Here is a 21,381-nt window from a genome sequence, read left to right on the forward strand (position 1 = left end):
CTACTCACTATAATTTTAGAGGCAAGACAAAAATGTGTCGACTTAATGAATTCACAAAATGAGACAAAAGATGTAAGAGCATCGTCTCCTGTGTCATGAAATGGAATCAGAAATAACATGTCCCTTATCACAGTGTGGTATTCTGACATACACACCCACAATAATTAAGTGCTTTTTACCTTGACATATAGCAAAAGAGACGAGATTCTGGGAATATTTTAGTACTTTGTCTGTTCCAGAATGGTAATGTGTATTTTTTATGTCCTTATATCTTAATCATCAGCAGTCATTTTATGCTTTTTCTATTTTTTTTTTCAGTACAGAGGCAAGCTTGTTTAAATACTTGCTCATTTCTGATTAGAATGCTTTTCCAAAGGCTATTGACATAGTTTCCTTTGTTCAATTAGATCTAGCCAAGTGCTAATGTCTCCTGAGTAACAGTATCATTACAGCAGAAAAAACAGTTCAAACAAATTACACTCTATATTCACTTGTGAGGCACGCATCCACACACTATCACTATTAATTAAATGTAATTGATACATCTTATTTTAATTAAAATAATACAATAGTTATAAATAACCTTGTCAGATATTTAAAGTATCATATGTGAACAACTGAATGGATTTTTGGTGTCAGCTTCTTCAAGCAGAATTTTTGCAGGGTATGAATAATTTGGGGGCCAAAGCACAGCACAAAAATTGTCAATTTTTGAAACTGCATTTTATAATTTTAAAAAAGTAATGCTAACCAATGTTTGTAAGCGTACTATAGTTCACACTTGGACCTAGACTATCTGTCATCTCAATTGATGCGCGCAAGCTCATACCAGTGAAAAGCACAGTCCTTTGCCTTATTAGAGAGCTGGAGAAAGGAAAGCAGAACTGAAGGAGAAAATCTGTATTAATTATAGGATCTGCAGAGTGCTCTTTGTGAATGGCATCTAAATAGCGGTAACATGCAGCCTGACCGAAGTTGCAAACATTTATTCATGTGATTATTTTTTTGCATCTGTGAAAAGTCACATTCTGATTGCTTCTATAAATAGTGTTTTCAGGACCTTTGGTTTGCGTTGGTTTAGTGTGTGAGGGGCATGGGGATATTAGGTGGCATTTAATGTTATCAGGAAATTAATGTAAATGTATTCAAATTGCAGATATTTTATTGTCTTCCCTTCCTTCCTCTCCTCATGTGTCACTTGCTTTCTAAGATGATAAATCCAACAAGTTCATTTACCACACTCCTTTCTGTGTGATTTTTGTCCTGCTTGGGGGTTTTTGATGCAACTACATCTGAGTTCAATATATTTATAAAGAATTAGATCTTTTTTATTTCAGTGGCCCAAAGTCAACCATTGAAACAAGCAAGCAAACAAACAAACCCTTAGTTAACTGTTTTCAGATTATTTTTTTTAATGTCACTGTTACACTTGTCCGTTGAGGTACCAGGTGAGCCAAAGTTGTATTTTTATCATATAGAGGAAAATCACCTACTTCTAGTGTTGTCATCTAAATGTTAGATATCTAGTCTGAGTTAATCATCCAGGCTTCTTTTCTAATCTTTAGAGGAAAAAAAGGAAAACAAAACCAAACAAACAACAAACAAAAAACCAACAAACCCCACCAAACAGGAACCCGCAGAAGAATGTTGAAACCAATGACAAAAGACAAAATGATGTCAGCGTGGATGAGTTAGGTTCTTGTGTCCTTCATTTCAGAAAATACCTGAAAATGATGACTTTATGTCTCCCTCCTTCAGCAGAATGTTTCTCCCCAGAATAGTCATTTATTGTTAAGATTTCCCTTATCTCTTATCCAAGCTTAAAATACACTGCCCTCATTGTCTTGTTATGTTTTAAGCCTGAAGAAGGTGATGTATTTTCTGGCAGTGCAGGATTTGTGACTTTCATTTGGTATGAGGAACACTGATGGATTAACTTCTTTGTGTGTACTTTATCTTACAAGTTGTAAATCATTAATTGTTTTATTTCTGGACTACCATGCATTGGTTGGATGTGATAAAGGGACAGATCATCTGACAGGCAGTGACAAGTCCAGGACAGCCCATTTTGCCTCCTGTGGTTTGGCTCAGGAATTAGACTTTTGAGCATAGCAATATCATATCTGCGTGATCATTTGAGCATGGCGCATGTAAAACAGAATGAAATACAAAAGGGAAAACGTATTTCACCAGACTCCAGAAGGTTTTCTTTGTTATGAAATCAACAGGTATTGGTGAATTCTTTTGGTAGTCATATTTTGGAATATAAAGTGGCATTGCTGTACTGAGTTTACCTGTAGAAGAGATGACAGTAGTTGCGACATGCCCAAAGTTAGAGTAAGGGAAGTGCAGTATAGCAAGGACATATAACCAGGAACATATTCAATACACCAGTTAGGCACCTAAACTGACATCTAGGTGGAAATTAAGAGCCTAAATTGAGAATATTAATTCAAGAAAATCCAGCCTAGCTCATAATCAGAAGTTTTCCTAGACGAAAGCTGTATTACTGGGCATGCCCAGCACAGTGTTTCTCTTTGCATTGGGTGGGCGAAGGAGGTGGCTGCCTAAGGTTTATTGGCATGCAGAACAAAATCATTTCTCTGCCTGAATTGTTTGGTGAAGCTGATATGCATGGTCAGGCCTTACCAACCTGCACCAAATGGTCTGTGGTAGCCATAAAAAAAGGCAGAAGGCTAATGCCTGAAATATTCCTGCAAGAAGCTGGATGCTTGTGCTCTCCTCAGTTCTGCCTCACGGTTGCTGTACAAGGTCTGACAGGCATTGCAAAGCTGAGAATCACATTTCTAAGAATGATTATCTGCACTCTAGCTTAGTACTAATACCAGGAGTAGAGCCCAAGCGTCTGAACTTCTAGGTCATTTCTCACCATGAACTCATATTTCAACAATTTTTGAAATTTTACTTGCAGACAACTGGTAAATTTGATAAATTTCTGACAGTTGGAGAGATAAGAATTGATTCCTAATGCTTTAACCATATTTTATGCCAGTGGTTTTTCTCTGTTGATTTTATTGGTGTTGAGAGTGGAATATTTGGAGCAATGCAGTGGAAAATCAGGTGAACACACTACTGGTCAGTGACAATAAAACCCAGGGTTGTGTAAAGAGTTGTAATTCTCAGGCTAATTATATTCCCATCGAAAGAGTAGATTTGATAACTTTTGTAGCACAAATGAGAAAGATAGGTATGTCTAGATTGTAGTGTCTTCAGTGGATAATATTTAGGCTTTACAATAGATTGCCACCAGAATTACATAAAAAATAAGTTGAAATTATTTATTTTACACTCAATATGTATCTGATGCAAGAGACCTCTGTTTCTAGGAACTTTCAGTGCCAGTAAACCATCCAATAGCCCGGAATTGAATAGTAAACAGAGACAAGGAAGAGGAGCAGCTATGAGAGATCTGTTTAACAAAGTTAAAATTATCAGAATTGCTTTTAGTTTTTCATAACTGATAAACAGTTGAAGTATACAGTGAACTGCTATGAAGGTGAAGCTATTTAAGGTAACTAGTCAAAATATGTCTTATATAATAGTGAAAGCCCTATTGAATGAACACCAGCTAAAAGACTTGTTAAAAATATTTTGCATTCAAGCTAAGAGTGCAAAAGGTCACTGTTTGGCATTCCTCCTCATGGGCAAACCTAGAGAAGTTAACATGCCTTTAGTAAACAAATTCTGATTAAAAGCTATTCAGAACTGTGTCATTTACTCTGTCACAATCACATGGTAGAGATTTCCTTTCTACTACAATAGAATTCATGGCATTATCTATTTAATGGAGCTGAAATTGATTGTGCATTAAGTGGTATTACTTTATATGACACAGAAACACTAAAGCATATGTACCTGTACAATGGAGTGATTTAAATGTATTATGCAATAAGCCTAAATGGTTAGCAGGAACATGAATTAGAATAATTCCTTGAACATAAAAATGCCTTTCATTTGTTTGGGTTTTTTTTTAGCAAACATACATTAGTTGAACTTGATAGTAATTCTGAAAGACAGGTAAGTGTTGTTATAAACATATAGCAGATGGTTAAACTGACATAAATGGAGGGTGAGAGATTTGTTCAAGGTCAGAGAGCAAGTGCCCAGGAGTTCTGACTTATAGTTCCCTGTTCTGATCATGAAACAAATCTCCTTTGTTCTAGGTATTTGTACATTATGCTTTAAATGAATAGCCACTTTATTTTGCTTGTACTTCCAAAGTATGAGTACAGGGCATAAACAAAGGACACAATCTGTGAATTTTGCCTTTAAAGTTAGTGCAATTTTTATTTTGTTTCAGGATCAAGAACACAGTCATATACTGCGGGCACTTGTGTCATCCTCTGCTACAATTAGTAGTTTGCTACAGAGATAAGTGGTTGAGTGTGGTTGACTTCTATCCTATACTGTCCACTACCACTTCCTATCCTATACCTGCAGTGTGATAATTTTAATCTGTCAGGAATCTAAATACCCTTCAGTTTTGGATTGCTGTTTGAGTCCTCCCTTCCTTGAACCTGCTATTTCTATGCTGAACATGTAAGAGGTCCATGTAGTACTTTACCAGTGTACGTTACCCTTCTTGACTCTTCTGCTTTTTACCTGGAAGCAATGATTTCTCTTCCTTTTTCTCTTTGCTGATGTTCTGTACATCCAAATGAACTAATAGCTCACTCCTGTTAGAGCCTACCATTATCTAAAAGTGGTATTGTTGTAATAATGACACGCTTCATAACTGAGAGTTGAATATAAACAAGTAGGTTTTATCTAATTTTGTTTTATATCTGTGGACAAGCAAGAGGGGAAATTCTTATACTTTTTTTCCTTCTTTTGGCCAAATACTAGATGGTCATCCTGCCGAATAAATACGGCAAGTCTACTTTAAACACGGAGTGACTGACTTCAGAAGGTTTATTTGTTTAAATGGCTTCCCGTTCAGATGAAATCTAAACAGAAAAGCATAAAAGTTATCTCTTAAATCCAAACCAGAGTTTTGGCTGAGCTTATTAAGTCTGAAGAGTCTGGACTTAAAACAAACAAACAAAATATCTCTCTTTTTGCATGTGAAATACGCTTGAAATAACCTCCTCCAGCTATTTCATTTTAATTTCAAAGGCTTTTTCGTACATTACCAAGTGCAACCCCAAAACAACCCAGTCAAATAAATAGCAAACTGTTACTTCCACTTTACATATGCAACTCGGAGAGTTTATGTGCCATGTCTTAAGTCAAAAAGCAAAATACCAGCAGAATAGGATTTAGAGTGAGTGGACTCTAATCCACCAGGCTATGCTCAGCCCACTAAACATGACTTTTATTGTGCACCCAAATACCAGCTGGTGATCACTTGAAGATTGATGGTAGCATGCAGCTCTGGAATGTGTTCCTAAATTCACTCTTTGTGTCAGTCTTCACGGTGCGAAAAAGAGTGAAATACGGTTACATTCTGTGTGTTTAAACAGCAAGCACGCTACCCACTGAACACGTCTCCCTGCGGGGCTTGAGCACAGCACTCCTACTCCCACTGAGCCACATCTCAAAAATGACACCTAACAGTGACAGACCCACTTCCAGCTTCCAAATCCATACAGAAATAAAATAAGCTTAAATAAAATAATATTCAATGCACACATGCTTGGAAGTATTTTGTTTTTGAAGTTGACATTAAAAGAAACCCCTAAGTCTTAATTAATTTAAAATTGAAAATACTCATAACAGTCCTACATGTTCAACCACACAAACAGTGAACACTGACAATGAAATTAATTATGTCCAGTTGCGTCCAATTTCCGAGGTCCTCTGGGGGACGTGGCCAAACCCCCTGTGTCCAGTGAAGCAGGTTGTGGCATTACAGTAATTTGGAAAAAAAAAAGCAAAACCCTTAATGTGCAATCTGATGAAACCACATGGCTATTCCTCTGATGGGAGTGAATGCATTTAATATACCAGAAAAATGTATTTCAAGGGAAAAAAAAAAACAACAGGAAAACATTTAAGGATAGGCTTGACCTTTGCTCTTCTCACAAACCAAACTTTCCTTGGCTTCAGGAGGCATCCCAAACACCCACGTCCAGAAAGCAGCTTGCTTCCTGTCAATGCAAAAGGCTGGGTGGCCTCTTGGATGCAAAAGCAAATTTAATCAAAGAGCCCAAATTAGGCTACAAGGGTACTTTAACCATACAGAACAACAAAGAAATACAGGAAAAAGAATGAAGAATATTGTGGAGAAGTATTCTCCTATTCTAATATTTCTGTTCTAGAAGTAGAAATACCAAGAGGAGATTTGGATAAATACAGTTGTGAAAGAACTGTGGAATCGAGTGTGGCTGTCTCTTTTGGTAAAGTTCGTTATCTCCAATATAATGACCCTTCTGGCATCATGCTGGACTAGGGGTTCATTGAAGGTTCACTGAAGGGGGGATGCCATTTGTTGACCTCCAGCTGCTTTGTTTTCTCACGTAGTGGAGCAAGAATAAGTGTTTCTTTTATCCTTCCCAGATGTAAAGCAGAGCTTGCTAACTTTGTAGACTTGGTGTATAGAGATGATTATCTGATATATAGAAAAGAGTGTATAGACACCAGGTATGTGCATACCATTGGCTGACATACTGATACTGATAGGAAACAAGAAAACACACTAAAAAAGGAAGCAGTAGTTTACCTAGTTGTATGTGATACCCACCATCCCACATACCTGTTTCTTTATTTTTGCTATAAACAACTTGGCTTCTTTTATGAGCATCCCTCTGTATTCAGAATTGTCTGTGTCTAAAAATACCACCCTTTAATTCACCAATCAATTGATATGAATTTATTAATGAAATTCTTTTGAATGTAAAATACTGCCCTCCAAGCCTTCTTCAGCTCATGGCTGAGTAAATCTTACATTATTTTACTGAAGAATGAATAACAGCTAAGCACTTGGGATTTAGCTTGATCTCTTTATGCCTGATGTTTGCCTGATAGCTAATCCTAATTTGATTAAAATGATAATAGTACTAATGAAACTGTAACCAAGCCTGCATATACTAAGTTGCCCTTTTTTATACAGAGTAGGGGTGAGAAGTGACTGCCGAAGAAAGGACCAATATGTTTTAAGGAGATCTGTGGATAAAGTGGCATGGCTAAAATTGCAGCTAAAGTTGGTAACACCAATAAAGACAAGGATTACTGCAGCAAAGGCAGTAATGCCAATCCTAGATATACAGAGATTGGCTGAATCTCTGGGGAGGTTGCTCTTTGAAGGAGAGAAAGGAATATAATGAAAAGGGTTCCTCTGCCTCACCACAGTGAAGTGGGTTCTTACTTTATTACAGAAACCATAATGAAATATTCCAGTGGTTGAGCTGTGTTTTCTCAATGAGTTTTTATTAGCTCTAGCAACAAGAGTAATTCTGCAGCTTAATGACAATATGCTCAGAGAGAAAAAGAAAGACTGTGTATGTGAGTTGATGTGAGGAGCTTTTTCGGTCAGAAAAGAAGTTAAGAGACTGCTATCATACTTTCATTATTTAAGGTGTTGATTATTTTGCAACATTTGATAGTTCTTCACTGCAATTCAGAGGCACGGTTGTCAGTACATCAATGAAAATGTATTAACACCTCAAAACTGCACATCTGGGTAGTAGCTGCCTCTGTCAATTATGCAAAGGGCAAATTATGCCTTCACTGTCTACAGGCTACCTCAGTAAACCTGCAAAGTACACTCTTACACTGAAACAGAAGGTAAACTTGCAAAGAAAGACAATTCTAGCAATAAAAAGCCTACCTTTCACTCAACCTTACTTAGACTCTCCCTGCTCCTCTCTCTCCCTCCCCAACATTCAAAAACGTCCCAGTTGACATCATCTGCCAGATCAGTTTGTGGAGAGTAAATAGTAAGGTAGTCAAGCCTAAGTCTAAAGAGGTTTGCTTTTATCACAAAAATAACAGCCTGAATGAGATGCAAAACTAATGAGAAGTCCACTCGGACCTCGTTCTCCTCCCAGAGGTCAACCCTGGGAGGGGGATGTGGTGGCAAACAGGATGAAGATGAATGAATTGGGAGAACACCTCACAACTCTTATGTTGTTGCCCAGTTCTGACTTGGAGAATAGCACTAGCTTCAGTTTTAATTCATTTTTCAGACAGACAATTACAATAGTTCACTTTCTTCCATTTCTCATATCTTTCTTTAAATTTGGATCAAAGAGTTTTGGTGTCTGCATACAGTCAGGGCTTCAGCTGGCCAGTTAGTCTGATAGCTACTTGGAACATTTCTCTGTGTGACTGAGCATCGCAGAAGGAAGCACAGCCGTTCCTCCAATGACGTAATTGCTGGTCCACTAGAAAAAAGAGCAAGAGAGAAAGCACAAGAGATTACAATGAAAAGATATACTGCTCCCAGAATAAGTAAAATTATGTGGAATTTGTCTGACTTCTCCACGGATGTGGCTTTTTTTCTTGCTCCATCTCAAAAATAATGTCATACTTGGCAACTGAAAGCTTCTCATTCCTGCATCTGGAAAAGAAAAACATCTCAAGCACCAATGGCAAAGCCAACTGTGTGCACCCAGGCTAGTGAGACGGGTTGAGCTTGTGCAGCCTTAGGCAATGTGGCAAGGACCCTCTCTGTGTCTGTTGGAAAGAAACAAAAGGGTAAACTCTGTATAACTGTGCAGACTTTGAAGTATGCAGCTTACAACTCTTGGAGAGCAGCTTGTACATTGCACGGCTGTTACACACAAGTTCTTTATACACAAGACACGGAGAAGACTGGCTCCCATCTGACGTGGCTAACTCAGCTGCAGTAATCTTAAACCCAGTTGACCTGTCTTTATGGCTCTCCACACTTGCCAAAGTTGTCTCTCTGGTTGTAGGACAAAAATGAGAATAAAGCCTGGACAGGTTAATAATGGGCAGAAATGAGCAAGGTAATATTGAAAAATCAGATATCTTCTTCTGGAAAGTTCTGTAGAGTGGCAGTATTTGTGACATCTTCTGAAATAAAACCCACAAATTGCGATTATATAAAGGGATAAAGTTGATGATCAGTAACATTATAACCGCACAATACTTATTAAAAAATAAGAAGCCTACTTTTCAATGGTTTTATTGAAACACCTATACAGACTTCAGAGGAGTTATTCCAGGTTTACAGTGAGGTAAGTGGAGGAATAATCTGAAAATTATGCCAAGAAGTGTCTACACCCTAGAGAGACAGGCTGGCTGGAGGGTGTGGGTGGTCTTGCATAATTGTCAATGAAGGAATCTCAATACTGGAATATTTGGCAAGACTTGGAATAGCTATGCAACTTCAGTTTGGAAAAAGTTGACATATTTTTCCTCTTTGTTTCGGATTGGGGCTTCTATTGTGGAATGTGGTATGATTTCATCATGACAATATCTGTAAGTCAAAAAAAAAATCAGCATTTTAATAGTGTCTGTTCTCATAATGTAAAGCTTCAATAAAAATGCACTTAACCTTGCAGCGTATGTTGGGTTGATGAATGTTCCACAGAGCCATGTTAATATATTTTGCCACACACAAGTAAGTGACTTTCTCGCATCGTGTGTTTGCCTTTGCTTAGAAAACACATTCCTCCCGCACAAAACTGGCAGCTGCCCACACCTCAGTGGATCTGCCCCTCCTTCATTCTTCAAAGTAGCAAATCAAAGATGAAAAATTCTTTGATAGTTTTTGATAGCTTTAATAAAACAGCACTCTGTCATGAGCGATTCCCCTTTCAGTGCAACTTTTAAAAAACCCCAACATCAAAAGCCAGTTAATAATCCATTGTGATCTTTTAAAAGTCTATGAGTTACCAAGATTTTAGGACATCTGTATGTCTTTTGAATTGTAAAAAAAAGGACTCATCTACTGACATATGTGAATGCTCTGCTTAAGGTCAACTATTAACTGGTATGTCTTTTCCTATCGACACATGTTCCCTTTCACAAAGAGCGATTGAGTGTTTTACTGCTCCTAGTGTGTATGTTGAGCTGCTCAAGGTGACAGATTGTTCTTCAGACATGCTAGAGCTACCTCTGGGCCTGATTCTCCAAAGACTTCACCTTGGTGCTATTGTTTCTATTTATAAAAGACGGCACTATCTGAATCCAGTAATGTTTAAATTCCATTTTCAACTCGTTTAGCAAATATACCAGCAAGTATTCAAGGTGTATATTTAAACCAGATCATATTTAGATATTGTTGACATTTCTGTGTTATTTACTCTCATTCCAAATACAGCAATTAAGTTTCCTTCTAGCAAATTATACATTTTAGCTCTGGGCAAAGAGGACTTCTGTTTCAGCCTATACTGTCTGAACTCCCTTCCTCCCTATCCTCCAAGTGATCTTGTTAATTAGTTAGCCTGTGCTTTTATGAGCACTTGTAAATCTATTTTCTCCCCTCTCACTTGCTCTTTTTTTTTTAAATAAAAATGTAATTAAAACCCTTTCAGACAGCTAGCAAGTGCGCACATCTGTGATTTCCAGTCCTTATAAACCTATTACCTCCGTATACAAAACGCCAAATTTCATTCTAACAGCATTAAAAAAAAAAGTGCAAAGACTTCTCATGCGTAAAGAAGAGACAAAGAGATAAAGAAAAGGTCAAAGGTCCACCTGAGCTTTTTGGGCCCCGTGTGGTTAAGGCACACAAGGGACTGACTAGTAGCACATCTGGCTGCTTATGGTTCTTTGGCCAAATGACTGCGTACCCATTTATAATCAGCTTCACTTGAGAGCTGGCTGAGGGTTGGGTTTTAGTTTGAACGCTGCATGAGCAGTGGCAAAATGCTTTAACAGCTCTCTTATCTCACCCCCTTAAGCAGAAGGAATCAATACAGGTTTCTTCAAAGAAAAGGAATATCGACAGTGCAAAGGTGACTTGTTCTGAAGTTTTGAAAGGAAATATTTCAGACTTTCCTTGTTCTCTTTCCATACATAAAATTAAACAAATAGTCATACTGTATCCTCATAGGGTTGAAAAGCAATGTTATAAGTAGCATACTTTTTCCACAGGTACTATGTAAACTATAAACATAATACATTTATTTCTTCCATGTCTTTACAGTAAAAAATCAGAAATAAGGCGAAGAAAACAATAGTTAAAATTATTAGATTCTTATGAAATCTGATACCTTTTAACTAGATCTTTTCCAGTAATTTCTACTAATAAGGTACAAAACAGAGAAGTTAGTCAATACAAAATAGAAAGTAAATTATTTAAACTAAAATAAAACTGAGCTTTTCTTCTGGCTGAAGCATTTTTTGACATTATGTTTTGTAACTTTGCAGATACCTCTGATTCCACTCACATTTTTAAAAGATATAACCATTCCTTTCAATGCTAGCAACATTATGTACAGTCTCTCTCTAAATTTATACGTGCAAATTATTTTTTCACCTGTCCAGAAGTAACCTGTGAGTAAAAGGGTGCCATTTTCATTTGATGCTATAAGCAAAAACATCATTGTACTTAGATATTTATTTCTAGGGGAAAAAAAGAAAAAAAAGAGAAAAAAAAAAAGGAAAATTGGTTTCATTCCAGCTCCTGGAAGGTGAGATTTTTACATTGCAGTTTCACATTTGGCATGGGCTGGCATATTTGTTGGCACAAACTGAAGGTTTAATGAGGCTTAAGAGAGTCTTGCAGTCTCCTGAACTAAAAGCTAATACTGTCAAGCCTACTGCTGGATGTACACAAGGCCTGTCGTTTGTGGACCCCATACCCCATGAGCGAATAAAGGAAAACAGCATTGTATTGCTGACTTCCAAATCACTCAGGCTACCTAAAATCCATGCCAATTTGGGCAGCAGAGGTTCCCTGGGGAGATGTAGCCCATCTTTCCGGAAAGCTATGTTTTCTCCCCTCCATTGTGGTGCTGCATGTGAAACTGGATTGCTATGCTTTACTCCCTGCTTTTTTTGAGGCACATACACCAAATCTCTGCCTCTGCTCTGAACTTCACCATAAACAACCTTCTGAGACTGAATCCTTATGCCAGCAGAAAAGAGGAGGAAAACATACTATTTCTTGTACTTTACCACGGGGGATCCTAAATTAAAAGCTTGACAGAGCATCCTAGATTTGCTTAAAGAATCCCTGCCAGACTGGAAACCCAGGGATGGTATAGTGCAGAGACAACTGCGTGTACTCTTTCACGTATTGTAGCTTATCTACAGCTTATCTGTGGATAAACTCAGTGCTTTGAACTTGGGCTCTGGATGCTTGCATACCACAGCTGTAGCTTACCAAACTCTGCAATATAATTTCTTGATTATGTTGAACTTTTCAGTAACAAGTGATTATGTGGGTCTGTGAATAGGAAATAATGTTATTTTGGGAAGGTCCTGCCAAAAATTGTATTAGTTTCAGTAACATAAGTATCAAACATCTATATTAGTATAAAATGTCTACCGAGGAAATCACTTATATTAGGGTCTTATCTTACATATTAGGGATTATTATCACCTGTACGTTAGGAAAGTCAGGCTGTGTTTTCAGCATTGTGACACCAGTGAATTTGAATTAAGGAGTGATGAAAGGTTGATGCTGAGTGATTAAATAAGATGTTCAGAGGACAACCTGATGAGTGGATCTAGCTCATATGCCCATATGCAGGTTGGACAATTTGGGTATGACAGGCTGTGTTTGTCAGCAGGGGAGATATCTCCACCTTCCTGCATTTCCAGTCTCCGATAGCTGTAATTTGTTTTGTTCTGGCCAACACAATGAGTTTTGAGTGTTACAAAGGCTTTTGTGATGTTAATAATGGCTATTACACAGATATTTTGTTGTTTCTCCTGTGAGAACACAACTTTTTAAAAAGTAGTACTTGCGTTAACTTTTGTGGTGGTTAGAAGGATAATTAAAGAGTAGGTGTTAAACTGCCTAATTGTCAGGAAGCTGTACACTGTGTATGGAGAAAAATCCCGGTCATTGGGATCTCCAAAATGTGCAGTTCAATAATAATAATAGTTCTGGGGAGACAGTTCACTGAAGCTTTTGTTTTTCATTAAAAGGGACAAGAGCTATATAACCTGTCCTCTAAGATCAGATTTCTAACACTAGGAATCAAGGTGGTATTGGCTTTATCATTGAGGAAAGCCAAAACTAAATTCACTGACTGATGAAAAAAGGGTGAACAAAGATTATTTCTGTATCATTAAGGATGACAGTTATTTGCATATGGAATATATTTTAATCTTTTTTTTTCCTACCAAACAAAATTGTTAATATTCACAGAGAGCTGTCCACAACACCATTCTCCATACAGGGCTTACTGCCTCGAATGTTTGGTTAAATTCCCAAAGCATGGAATAGAATTTGCTTTGAAGGTCAGTAAATGTTTACATCATTTTTTTACAAAAACTTTTGGAGATGAAAAGCATCTTTCTAGCCACCACCTTTTCCAAGTAACAACACTCAGATAGTAAAAAATCAAATTTTCTTGGGTGATTGTGTGGTAAATTTTGTTAAATGAAAAGGAAATTTGATTAATTATAAATTTCCTTCCCATAGCCCTAAGAGGCTAATAAACTGTAAGCTTCAGCACTGAAAGAAATAAAACTAATAAATCTGTATGAGAGTATTTGTTTCAGGGTTTTCCTTCCCTCTTATGAGTGGTGTTGACTTTTTGTAGTCTAGTGGCATGTCATAAGGTATTCTCCTCAGCAGCGGCTTGATGGAGACAGATTACCCTTCAGGTGCCTTAGAAAGAATAATACCATTGCAAAGAGGTTAAAAATACAGGAAAATAATGTATTTTAATAAATGAATGTTGTGGAAGTCAAATATCTCTATTTTTGTCTCTTGCTTAAAAACAATCATCATGATCTTGATCATCTTTTATGTCAATCATGGCTTATTCTTTGGCAATCATCAGTCACTGAAGCAATAAGGACGAGTATTCTATTATGCAATCACTGTGCTCACATTTACCCAGTGTTGTGCGGGAAACTGCTGCCTCTCCCAGTTTATCTGTGCTTTCCTAGAATATCAAATACACAGTTATGAGAAGGTTAAGTTTCACCTTACAGCTGCCAAATATTACAGTAAGGCCACCAGGAAAAGGGGTGAGCGCTAGCTTCTCAGGCTTGTTATGGAAGGTCAGTCGGAGAATTTCAGAGAGGGCAAAGGGACTTCATTTTAATGGCAGTATGCTGGTGAGTCTCCCAGGTGCCTTTGAAAATCCTAGCTAAAAGCTTACACGGGGGATATTTTTAAATTAAGTAAAACAATTGATTTTTCAAGCACTGAAGAAAGACTTCTGAAAATGATGTGGACAATTGTCATATATATTTAATGAGCATTGTTTCGGTTTAAGCTTTTAGGTGCAGACTATAAATCTTGATTGTATGTTTATCTTTTGTTAGGGACATACGAAATAGAAATATTATTTGTCAATTTTTGTAATATTACTATAATCAATGCATGTAGGCAACCCTTAGCTCCTGAAAGCTGTCACACGTCTAAGTGAATCAAAACATCATATCTTTCAGTAATTGAAGATACTTTTCCATCTTCCTATGAAACTATTTAACAATCATGATAAAAATTAAGCAGAGCTATGTATCGCATTTATCAATGCAAATCATATTCTGATAAGTGTTCTTTCAATCATTAGATCTCTAGTAGACAGATATAAGTCCTAAGACTGCAGCCTTTGCCTGTATGTTGTCTACAGCTTATAAAAAATTGCTCTCAAAGTAGTTTTCAAAGAAAAAATTATGCTTCCAGCTAAATATGTGTTTTACAGAAAGTGCATACTTTAGGCACACTTTTTTTTTTTAACAGAGCAAATATCCAAAAATATTTTTGTTTTGAGAGTTTTGTTTTCCAAAATATCATTAACCCATGTTAATCTAGTCATCTAAAAGGCATAGATGATTATTTTTGGATAAGACATCTACTGTTTTCTATAGGGAACTAGTGAGCAAAAACTTTGCTTTTAGCAAAAAATAGTCTTTAGCAACATTGACAAGCCAGACAAACAGTTTGCAAAAGGGATGTGGACTCAGTTCTTAGATTTATGAATGAACATTATAGGAGGGCTTCATTTTCATATGTACTGTGTATTTGCCACCCTTTTAGAGTCATAGGGAACAAAATCCAATAATAATGCTCATGAGGTAAGAAAGCATAATTATATGTTAAATATTTGAATAAGGAGAAATTGATTATTAAAGTTTTGTTTTTCCATTCTCAGCTCTTGAGAAATATCCCTTCTGTTATTACTGAAAAGAAAAATAATCTGAGTGGGAGTCAAAATATATTGACCAAGCAAAGACAGGAAGGCTGAGCTTTCTCAAGGGCAGCAAGTAATACTTATATTGCAGATGCTTGTGCTATTCCTGTAATAGGCCTGATCCTGCATTACTGAGATCAAAGGACATTTTTCACTTCACTTCATTGAAGAAAGTTTTATGTGGAAAAAAAAAAGAGCTAGTTCACAGTTTTGATAGTTTGATCCAAATCCCATAAACAAACAACTGAATAAATGAACACATTTAGGTTTGACTGAATAATTTTTTTTTCTTTTAAATAAGCTGTGCGTGGTGATGAAGAACTAAAAAAAATTTGACCTTGAAAATGATAAAAACCTATTCTTAGTGAAGCCCCCTTTTAGGAAAAGGAAGTAAACTGTTCTTATGTAGTTTTCATTGATCTTGTGGATTTTCTGCTGTCATAAACTTCAAAATGTATTGAGCACATTGATTAATTTAATATATGATCTTCTTTAAAAGCCAAAGCTGTAAATAATCATATCCATTAAAATAAGAATTAATTAGATGAATGAGTAACAGCAATACCTGATTTTTATGAGATATGTCTAGTTACTTAATGTATAAAAAAATTGCATTCAAACTGGGAAAGGGAAATGCGTTTTAACTCAACCATTACATTATTACCAAGTGTCTGATGAGGGTTTTTCTTCTCTTACTGACCCCACTTGTGTTCAAAGATGCCTTTGTTTAGAAAGAAATGAAGTTGTGAAGTGAGAAAGGCAACTGAACCGCTTTACTAACTTCTTGTCTTTACTATTTCAGAGCTGCAAGAAACTAAGACATCCGAATATCACAGAATATCCCACAGTCCCCTGGATTACAGGATATTATTAATGGATGAAGATCAGGATCGGATCTATGTGGGCAGCAAGGATCATATTCTGTCTTTGAATATTAATAATATAAGCCAGGACCCTCTCAGTGTAAGTTCAAGATTTATTTTGAGAATCCAAGATTGCTTTACTATATGCCTTTGTTTTTACGACAAAAACTGTGTATTTCATTATTTTGCAGCAGGCATTATTCTGCTTCCAGGCACGCACCTTATTGAACTGTTAGTCCTTGGTTTATGTGTAATACAAGATGAACAAACTGTTAGCATGGCTGCTCCTCAAACACTGTTTAAAAACTGACCTGTTTACTCCTTTTGAAGCGACATTCAGAATGGCTTGGCCTCATAAGGAAAATTTGTATGGCTTGATGGTTTCCACTCCTCTCCAAGATTTAAGATAATTTAGAGATGCACTTTTGAAAGAAGCCTGTAAGAAAGAATAAGATACATGCGATCATTTTCAGGCCATAGGGAAAAAACAATAGGGACTGAGTTGCCTTTAACCTTCAACTATATTTATTTTTGTTTTGTACTCTGAAGCCTAATCGCCAAACTATTTTCCAATCTTTTGTTATGTCTCTGTCAGCCCTTGCCCTTCAGTTGGGTCACTGAGACACCTCTTGTTTGGGGTTTTTTGGACACTATGACCCTCATCTCCATCTTGACGCCACCTCTTTTACGGCCTCTTCTCTCACTTATCAAGACGCCATTTTCTAAGGACTCTTGTGTCCCACCTCCCCAAACGGTAGTAGGCAGCCTGATATGAAAAGAATCGATTTATCAAATGTTTAAACCACTTTCACAGATTCCTCTTTTGTTTCCATAGCCAGTTCAAATCCAGCTTCTCTGCTTTTAAAATAAGTGGCCTGCAGAAGTGCTTGTATGCCCAGCAGCCTGGCTGTTAAGATATTACCTCTCGACAGACTTTGCCTTGCCTATCTTTAGATTATCACAGCTACCACGCTACCTTAAAGTGTACCGTATAGGCCTTGTTCCACCAAATTCATCTGATCTTTTAATCTATGGGCTTTATTACTCTACCTCAGGAGTATCGAGGGGCAGAGATACCCAGCTTGCAGCAGCGAAGTTAAATGCCTTCCTTAAGAGGCAAGGCTTTTAATGTGTCGGGAGAGAGAGAGAGGCCCCGCTGGAGGGTGATTAAGAGCACTTAAATTAGGCTTTGCTCTGAATCACCCTCTGGACATGCCTGTCTACCTGAATTGATTGTGCAGGGAGTCCGGGGAGGCTAACTCTAACTTACACATTTAAATTAAATGCCTCTCGTGTGATGGCGTGAACGTGTCCTTCCTCCTCGTAACGGCACAGAAATCTTCCTCTGAAATGGGGCCACCTTCTCTGATCTGAAATAGCTCGTGTGACCTTTTTGCTAATTCCCACCTCACCAGTGATCTGGCCGCCCTTGTCTGGGCTCTGCTGTGCTCCCGCACGCACGCTTCAGCCTTCCCTTAGCAGGTCGCTTTTAATTCTGTGCAGGGTTCCGTTAGATAGGAAGGCCTCTGTGCCACGAAATATATTCTGCAGTATAAAGCTGTGAGGCATTTCAACAGTCTATTTAGGCCTGGAAAAACAAGAACAAAACAAACTAACAGAAAGCAAAAACACCTGAAATTTTCTGGCAGCAAATGTGATCACCCAGTATTAGGCTCAGGATTAATCTCTGCAATTCCACACGTTCTTTCGTTTGTTTATTTTTATAACAGATTCATTTTGCTAATCTTATGCCTCTATAGAAACCCTATATACATATGCATACATACCTACAACTCTCTGTATATATATACGTCTGTGTATATATATACAGAGATCTTTTAATGCTATTATTTATGTTATCTTGAGGCTAAATGTTATCAGGCTCTATCACCTGCTAAATTTCTAGGGAGAGATTTCTAATGGATGTCTTTTCTATTTCAAAATCAAAATAAATAATGGAAGAAGCTCAAAAACTTTAGAGTTTGAGTATAGATCAGCTAAACATTCAGACATTGAAGTCTCTGTAAGAAAACTGTCTGTAGTGCAAGATATCTTGGTAAGAAATCAAGAAATCAGCCTGAAATCTCAAGATTTTAAGCAGGTTTTATCATAAGATATCCAAACCTTTACTGTTAAAACCGAAACATTTTTGCAAGAACCCTTCTTTCAATATTTTAATCTTCTGATTTCTAGTGTGAACAATTGCTAGAAGTTCAGTAGAAGCAAAAGAGTAAAGTTGGACAATAATTTAGACAATTATGATGAAAATATCTCTTATTTAGAAGAAAGAAGTTTAAATAAATTGATTAACTTATTGTAAAAGTATTTAATAAAATGAATTTCTATCAGCCAAAGACCTGGGCCTTTATTTTGTTTACCGCATGCTAGACAGAAAGTTGTTTTCATTTATCAGTGAAAATCCCTTTTTGCCTTATAATCAAGGTGTAAATGATATCCAAATATTAACTTATTGGTGTAAATTAGACAGTGAAATGCTTTTTGGTTGTCATGAAAAAACAGATTATGTATTAAATATGTTACTTAAAAGATACTTCTTTCCTTACAGATTTTCTGGCCAGCGTCAGCAAACAAGGTTGAAGAGTGCAAAATGGCTGGCAAAGATCCTACAGTAAGTTATAATCCACATGCACATGCACACGCATACACAAATTACATACTTGGCAATAAAGTAAGAGCACCTTGAGTGCAGCCAAAAACAAAATGAAAGAAGTGTTTGTTTTGCTTTTTAAATGGTCTGCAGGACAAACGATAAAGTGAAATTATGAAAAAAACAAGATATGTAAATAGAATGCACCTTCAGACTTTGACAGATGGAAAAAGATATGCATTGTCCACTTCCTTACCTTTTTTTCTTGTTACTAGTCAAACTAGGTAACCGTACTTTTCCAGATATGTCCTGGGGATGATGCCGAACAGTCTGTTCAGTGTGGGGAAGCTCTCTGGCTGCCTGCTCGCCCCAGGAACAGACTCTACAGGGGGTGGTACCCACTGTCTGCAGCCTGAAGACCCCAGATTCAGGAACACCCCAAACACCTCTTTCCATTACTTCCACAAAACAATGCCCAAATAAGTATGTGGAAACTAGAATGCTTTCCTAGAAAGAGGTAAAGATAGATGATCTCTGGAATCATGTGAGACACAGACCATGGAGCGGTTATGTTGAGTCATTTTGCACCACAGCTGATTATTCTCCCATTATTCTCCCATCGAAATGCAGACACCTTCCAAAGGACCTAAATCAGATGGTAATTTCCCTATATGCTCTTTATAGATAATAGAAATGAAGTATTTTGAAAGACCCAGTGAGTGGTACAATACAGTAGATCCTGTCTTTGGCAGAGTTGTATATTAATATGTTTATCTTCCTAAAGTAATTTGAACTTACAGTCTGTATATGCCTAGATTTTATTAACAGAAGGCAGCTAAATTGTAAAACAAAAAGCAGAATGTCACATTTCAATTCTATTCAGTTACCTTTTGACTTTTTACCAGTTCAGCAGCACGTAAAAGTCTTTATCCTGGTTTTCTTTTTAGCTCTTTAGATATAGCTGTTTTCCAACAGATAGTTTAGTTTTAGAATTCAGAATCTAATCCGAGCTAGAAAATTGCAATTTCTCACTACTAAATATATAAGAAAAAACAATGCAATTTTGCTTATATTTTTATTTGAGAAAAAAACCTATGGAAATCAGAAGCCTTCACATTAGGTATATTTGTCTTTGGAACATACTCCTCAGCATATATCTAGGATCATAATTAATGAAGTGATTGAAGGACGTAAGCAGGTGTATATAAATATAGCTTTTAATTTCAGAAACAATGGAATTAATGCAAAAATCCACTGAATTTAGTATAAAAACTGTTGTTTATTTCAAAGGTCTCTGTATCATGCCTAATATTTCTATTTATTTTAGCTACACATTTTGTATTGTTAACTAAGCCTGCAGATGACATGCAATTCAGTTACTGCAATGTTACAATAATTCACCTGAGTCCATTTTGTAAGAAAAATATGTGTGGGCTTTATTTTGAAAATCTATTGCAAATGCTGATGAATGTAAGGAAACCAGAAGGTTGGCCTGCTGGAGTGTTGCTGTAATATTGCTTTTTCAAAACTGTGGAGAGTAATTCACTATATTGCTGCAGAGCAACAGAATGATTCTTTATGAATAACTATATTATGGTTGGTATGGCAGTTTATCTGCTTTCCTTCCTGATAGCTACGGTAGTGAAAAACAAGTATTTTTCCTATTGAATATCCTATTTTTCTATACATCTTTACATTGTTCTGGTTACTGCAGTGTGCAGTAAATTCTACAGCTAGTGGCCTGTTAAGTTGCACTAAATGTGAAAATAAAACATATAGCTTTGTTAATGGTGATTAATGTTGACCCTAGTTACTATGTCGACTGCATCATCAACTTGTGATAGACTGGTTAAGGAATTTTCTTTTCTTTGAAATACAAAACTTCATTAGTCTTAGTCATGTTTCCAACATATGATGACAATCTTCTAGGCAAAAATAGGAAAAACATAGATGATACTCTAAGGAGAAAGTAATATGCAAATTATGTGATCCATCGGAAAAAAACCTAAGACACTACTAAGTACTGGACTCTCCGGAGAACTTTTAATCTTGGATATTTAGTGGTGAGACTTTCCTAGCTTTTAATCATATTGAAGTACCCAAATGTTGCTGCATTAGTGGACAGATTTCTGGATAGAACCTCTGTTTTTACAACAGTTTAATTGTGGGTACAGCTGATATCCTGTAACGTAGTTAATTAAGAATGTCCGTGTGCATCAACTTTAACCGATTTTTTTAATCCCAGCTGTGCATTGCAGAAGAAAAATTAAGTTCCAAAAATAGAAGTTTACATTAAGTTTCCTAGTATTTGTCCTCAAGTGTTTAAAAGAGAAAAAAAAGGTACTGAAGAGCAGCTGCTGCTCCCACTAAAATCAATGATGTGTCTTATTGAAAGCTCACTGAAATAATGAGAAAAAGAGAAGCCAATGCTAAATCACTGTTTGCAACTTAAAATGTGTAGGTTTATTTTAATAGCATTCTTGTGAGTTTCATTCCTGATAACAATGGGAGAAGCAGAGAATGAATTCAGAAGAATTAAGAATTTCAAACGAAAAAAGAATGGGAGGGAGTGAATGCATGATAACGTTTGGCCTATCAGAGAGTAGTCACTATCACAAGGTAAAAGAGGAATAGATAGACTTGGAGCAGCCAC

At 36.7% G+C, this 21,381-nt stretch overlaps 1 protein-coding gene across 1 annotated transcript in view; it reads left to right on the forward strand.

The window, feature by feature from the left end:
- Positions 1–21,381, forward strand: part of SEMA3C (semaphorin 3C) — a 129,453-nt gene that overhangs the window by 53,603 nt on the left and 54,469 nt on the right. Inside the window, exons 3-4 of the mRNA XM_075490802.1 lie at positions 16,060–16,220; positions 18,687–18,749. Of these exons, the coding sequence (XP_075346917.1) occupies positions 16,060–16,220; positions 18,687–18,749 (224 nt within the window). The remainder of the gene's footprint in view (positions 1–16,059; positions 16,221–18,686; positions 18,750–21,381) is intronic.

The sequence above is a fragment of the Mycteria americana genome, chromosome 1, assembly GCF_035582795.1.
Source record: "Mycteria americana isolate JAX WOST 10 ecotype Jacksonville Zoo and Gardens chromosome 1, USCA_MyAme_1.0, whole genome shotgun sequence".
Classification (NCBI taxonomy): Eukaryota; Metazoa; Chordata; class Aves; order Ciconiiformes; family Ciconiidae; genus Mycteria; species Mycteria americana.